The following is a 5,648-nucleotide window of genomic DNA, read 5'->3' as shown; positions in this document are numbered from 1 at the left end:
TACATTTCAAATACACAAAATACAACAATATAACACTTGGCCTAATCATCCATAATTTACTAAGATATTTTTCGTATACCATGTAATTCTTTTCGAATTTGTAGGTAGTAAAATATTTGCCGACGAATATCTACCTGTAGCCACCGCCGACGCATCTTTGAATAAGACGTTTATGGAACAGAAATCTACCGCCACCACAAGTGCTTATTTCCCTGTAGAAAAACTATCTATTCCTATATTTGACGGAAATCCAATTGAATACACCAGTTTTCGGAACATGTTTGATATAATAGTAGATAACACCAATATGCCACCAGTCTTAAAGTTTGGATATTTGAAATCACGTTTAAAAGGAGAGCCGTTGAAACTTATCGGCAACCTTATGTTAACAGATAGTAATTATACACTAGCCCTGTCACAATTAACCTCCCGATATTAAAACCTTCAAGTGATTGCAGAACATCATCTGGAACAAATATTTAATGCACCAAAAGCGTTCTTCGGTGACGGGAATTCTATAAGAAAGCTATTTAACAATATTATTGAAACTACTGGAGCCCTACAAAACTTATCATTTGCGGTGGATCAATGGGATCCAATTCTTTTGCACCTTTTACAGAAAAAATTGGATTCATATCTTCGATCCCAGTGGGAACTGTTGGTAGATACTACGGAAGATCCGACTGTCGTAGAAATTACCACTTTTCTAACAAAATATTGTAAGTCCGCGACCGTCACTGAAAGTCACCATCTACAAAAACCCTTCAAGAAGAATAAAACAACAACCTTGCTCACGAACCAACCGGGTCAACAACACACGGCACAACAAACATCGAAGAATGAAAGCTGGGGAGAAAAACAATCGTTTACCTGTCAAGTGTGCAAAGTACAACCGGGACACTTACTCATAAACTGTCCATTATTTAAGGAGAAAACACCGATCGAACGTCATAAAACCATCAAAGAGTTGAACAGGTGTTTCCGATGCTTCAGTGCGCATAGAGTAGTAGACTGCAAAAACCCTAAAACTTGTAAAGATTGCGGTGGAAAGCACCACACTATGTTACATCTTTCAAACACCGAAAAACCCGTTACGGTCGAGCCCGTCACGTTCGCAGCTACCGCAACAAACAGTGTTCGTACATCAGTCCTTTTGGCAACGGCTACCGTGGCTGTGCAAACGAGACATGGGTACTCCGTTAACGTAAGAGCGTTATTAGACAGTGCTAGCCAAAGCAGTTTCGTGACAGAACGCTGTGTGCATCTGCTGGGACTTCAGCGAGAAAGTCGAGATATTGTGGTACAAGCTCTGGCCGGTACCCAGGTTCCAGTCGTTAAAGGAAGTACTACCATTAACGTACGGCCAGTAGGTCTCGAAAATCCCCAATTTAATGTTAACGCTTTAATATTACCCCGCATAACCGGTCCTATACCATCAGAACGCGTTTTCACAGAATATTGGCCACATACCGTTGGGTTAAATTTAGCAGACCCTGATTACAACAAACCACTCCCTGTCGACATTCTATTAGGAGCAGATGTGTTCCCACAACTCATCTTAGGGAATAAAAGAGTCGGTACCACCGGTCAACCAATCGCTTTATCCACAGTTTTTGGATGGGTATTAATGGGAAGAACCTCATGCGCTACGAAAAATAAGATTGTCACAATGTGTTCAACACTGGAATCCGTTAACCAAACCTTAAAACGCTTTTTTGAAGTGGAAGAAGTTCCAAATGTCGAAAAAGGTTGCCCAGCGGATTTAGAGTGTGAGCGAATCTACCAGTCAACCACAACGCGTCAAAAAGACGGTAGGTACGTAGTCCATTTACTCTTCCGGGAAAATCCTCCACAACTTGGACAGTCAATAGATCAAGCCTTGAACCGTTTATATCATTTAGAAAACCGATTTGCAAAAAATCCTGTTTTGCGTGAGGAGTATAACAAAGAAATGAGGGATTACCTAGATACCACCCATATGATCAAATTAAATCAAACCCTTACAAATGAACAGAACACTTATTACATTCCACATCATGTAGTTATACGGCCTGATAGCACAACCACAAAAATGTGAATCGTTTTTGATGCCTCGGCAAAAACATCTTCTGGGAAGTCATTGAACGATAACCTCTATTGCGGAAAGAAGCTTCAACAAGACTTACCCGGGATCATTTTGCGGTTTCGTCTACATCCCACTGTGTTTACTGCAGATATAAAAAAGATGTTTCGTCAAATAGTTGTAACTGAAACCCATCGTCCCTATCAGCGATTGTTATATAGATTCAACCCAGACGAGCCTGTGCAGGAATATGAAATGAATAGAGTCACCTTTGGTCAAAAATGTTCGCCATTTATTGCGATTCGTACGTTACATAAATTGGTCGACGATGAAGCGTCTAACGATGAAAAATTAAAAGCTATCGTTCATCAGGATCTCTATGTCGATGACATAGTAACCGGTAAAGGCACTCTAAATGAAGCGCTCGAATTGACACAAAACCCAATCACATTATTCGAAAAGGGTAAGTTCGAACTGCGAAAATGGTCAAGCAACTCTGAGCAACTGTTGACCCATATTCCGCTAGAACACCGACAACTACTTCCAATTACTTTTGACGAACGTGATTCCTACTGCACAAAAGTTCTCGGTTTAAAATGGGACCCGAAAGTGGACTCACTCAGCTACCAATATCAACCCTGTCCAGTAAAATTCAGCAAACGAGCAATACTATCAGAAATCGCGCGTATCTATGATCCTCTCGGTCTTCTCACTCCTGTTACCACGGATTTAAAAAGATTAATGAAATACCTCTGGTTGGTTGGGGTAAATTGGGATGAAACAATACCGGAAGAAGCAATGACCTCTTGGATCCAATACCACCGAGAGTTACCCGTTCTAGCTACCTTGCAAATTCCTCGCATGGTTACCCATCCCAATGCTATCTACGAGTTACACGGATTTAGTGATGCCTCTGAAGCAGCGTATGCGGCGGCCGTGTATCTAAGAACTGATACTGGCACAGAAGTAAAGTGTCATCTCTTGATGGGAAAATGGATAGCACCAGCTAAGAAGATATCTGTTCCGAGACTAGAGTTATGTGGTGTTTGGTTAATAGCCCGTCTTCTCGCATTTGCGCAAGATAACTTATCCGCAATCAATATAGAAAGAGTTACCGCATGGTCTGACTCCACGGTAACGCTACATTGGATAAGAAGTTCGACCTCACGACTAAAAACATTCGTAGCAAATCGAGTATCCAAAATTCAAGAACAAACTCATGTGGAGAATTGGCGTCACGTACCAACCAAGGACAACCCAACGGACTGCGCATCCCGTGGGCTCAGACCCGACCTTTTAGCCGCCCACGACATATGGTGGCATGGTCCTCCGTTTCTCCGACAACCTAAAAGAGAATGGCCTGTGGAAAGCACGGTGAATCCTATTAGTTATTCAGAGGAAGAAAATGAAGAAAAACCTATTACGCTTTTGTCCCGCGAAAAAGAGGTAGACTGTCGGCTTCTTTATCAATCAGATAATTTACCAAAAGTTTTAAGACTCACCGTCTATTGGTTAAGACTTCGAGATCGTCTTGGAAAAAAAAAACCGGTCTTACCGATCACTTCTCCACCTACTACAGACGAAACGGATAGAGCACTTCGCTCCTTAGTACGCTGGACTCAAAACATATATTTTTTCGACGAGAAAAAAGAGCTCTCCATGGGAAAACCAGCTCGGAAGCATTTGAGAAAATTAACACCATTTCTGGACGACGACCACGTGCTGAGGGTGGGCGGTCGTTTAGGATATGCCGAAATTCCTTACAATGAAAAACATCCCTTACTGTTGCCAAAGTCTGCGCGATTGACTGAGCTCCTAATCGACTCTACTCACCGGAAAAATGGACATCCAGGACCACAAACGGTACAATATTTACTACGTCAAAATTATTGGATCCTGTCATCCCGAGGTGTCATCAAACAAAGAATTCATCGATGCATACCGTGCTTCCGCGCAAAACCTCGCCCGGCCCAACCTATTATGGGAAACCTACCGTCTTTTCGCATTTCCCAAATAAAGCCATTTAGTAGAACCGGAGTAGATTTTGCTGGACCCTTCCAGGTAAAAGCAGCAATGATCCGAAAAATAAAGGTCACAAAGGCGTACATCTGTATTTTTGTATGTATGGTAACAACCGCAGTTCACATTAAACTAGTTTCTGATCTATCAACTCCATTGCTTATAGCTGCACTTGATCGGTTTATTGGATGAAGAGGGAGATGCACAGACATTTATAGCGATTGCGGAACGAATTTCATAGGAACGAACCGATATTTACAAGAAGTGTACTCCATACTGAAAGGACCTCGCTGTGTGGAAAATGCGGTAGATAATCAAATCCGCTGGCACCTCAACCCTCCAGCCTCCCCTCACATGGGTGGTTTATGGGAGGCTGCCGTAAAATCAACGAAAACCCTTTTACTACGAATTATTCAAGACAGGGTCCTGACGTATGAAGAACTTAACACCGTACTGCATCGAGTCGAGGCCACCCTCAATTCTCGCCCTCTTAGTTCCATGTCGTCCGACCCGAGCGATTTCCAAGCCCTCACGGCAGGACACTATCTAACTATGGCACCATTGGTATCCGTTTCTGCACCTCACGATCGGATTGAACTTAGCAGGATAAGTAGAAGTAAATGCTGGTCATTAATACAACAAATTCACTAACATTTTTGGATCCGGTGGCAGAAAGAATACATACAGTCCCTGCACGAAAGATCTAAATGGATCCGCTCTAATCCCAACCTCCAAGTGGGAGACCTGGTATTAGTGAACGAACCAAGTGCCCCTCTGACCTGGCCTACAGCCCAAGTGGTCGATGTTCATCCAGGAGTTGATGGGATCATCCGAGTGGCCAAAGTAATGACGTCTACGGGAAAAATCTACACTCGGCCCTCCGTGAAACTGTGTCCTTTAAACCTCTCTGATTGAAGACCGGGTCTTCAAGGTGGGCGGTATGTTTGATAAGCGTTAAGACACCGTCCGTATTATATACCGTAAAATGTACGTGTGTAACCAGTCAGTCATTACTCCGAGTTCGACCGTCCTATATTCGTATCACATTTTTCCGTTCACTCTCTACCGTAGTACCGTTACCGTCTATCGTTACTGTCTATCATCACCTTTATATGGTTCAGCTGTCCACTACTCACCGACTACCATCACCGTCACCCGGGACTGCAGCCGCCGTCACGGTTTTTATATATATTTATTTGTATTATTAAATATTTATTGTGTTAGCCGTAATATCAATTTAACACCCCTTCTGCTAGCCAGCACCAAATGTGCCCTCTACATTTATTTACTTTCTGTTTTGATTTTGTTAAAATATTAGGCCGCAGCCCGGCTCTTTTGAATCATAACAAATCGTGTTATTTATTAATTTTGATACGATTCTACCAAACATCTATTATAGGATTCGGGTCTTCGGGAATCGGGGAGACATTGCGAACCAAGAACCAATACGAAAAAAAAATATCAGGTGATGGGGATCACCTCGATTCGGCGATCATATCGTTCACTACTTTGGCCCGTTCAATAAGATCCGTTCGTTCGCGAACGACACATCTCTATTCAGGTTCGA

General features: G+C 42.6%; 2 protein-coding genes across 2 annotated transcripts; both read left to right on the top strand.

Annotated features, from left to right (window-relative positions):
- Window positions 1–104: 104 nt before the first annotated feature.
- Window positions 105–2,077, top strand: LOC112679826 (the record flags this gene model as incomplete). The annotated part of the gene is made up of 2 exons (XM_025549747.1): window positions 105–395; window positions 450–2,077. Coding segments are annotated over 2 exons (1,919 nt in total), but the record flags the coding sequence as incomplete, so codon positions are not given.
- A 147-nt stretch (window positions 2,078–2,224) lies between these two features.
- LOC112679825 lies at window positions 2,225–4,273 on the top strand. Its single transcript, XM_025549745.1, has one exon. It carries the CDS (start codon window positions 2,225–2,227, stop codon window positions 4,271–4,273), a length of 2,049 nt encoding a protein of 682 aa, XP_025405530.1.
- Window positions 4,274–5,648: the final 1,375 nt, after the last annotated feature.

Source organism: Sipha flava, unplaced genomic scaffold (assembly GCF_003268045.1).
Source record: "Sipha flava isolate LNK unplaced genomic scaffold, YSA_version1 16982_pilon_pilon, whole genome shotgun sequence".
Lineage (NCBI taxonomy): Eukaryota > Metazoa > Arthropoda > Insecta > Hemiptera > Aphididae > Sipha > Sipha flava.
The sequence above is the reverse complement of the archived record's forward strand: the minus strand, read 5'-3'. Positions and strand labels throughout refer to the sequence as shown.

Coding starts and splice junctions, on each gene's coding strand:
- LOC112679825 (XM_025549745.1), top strand. CDS start 2,225: ATGTTTCGTCAAATAGTTGTAACTGAAACCCATCGTCCCTATCAGCGA.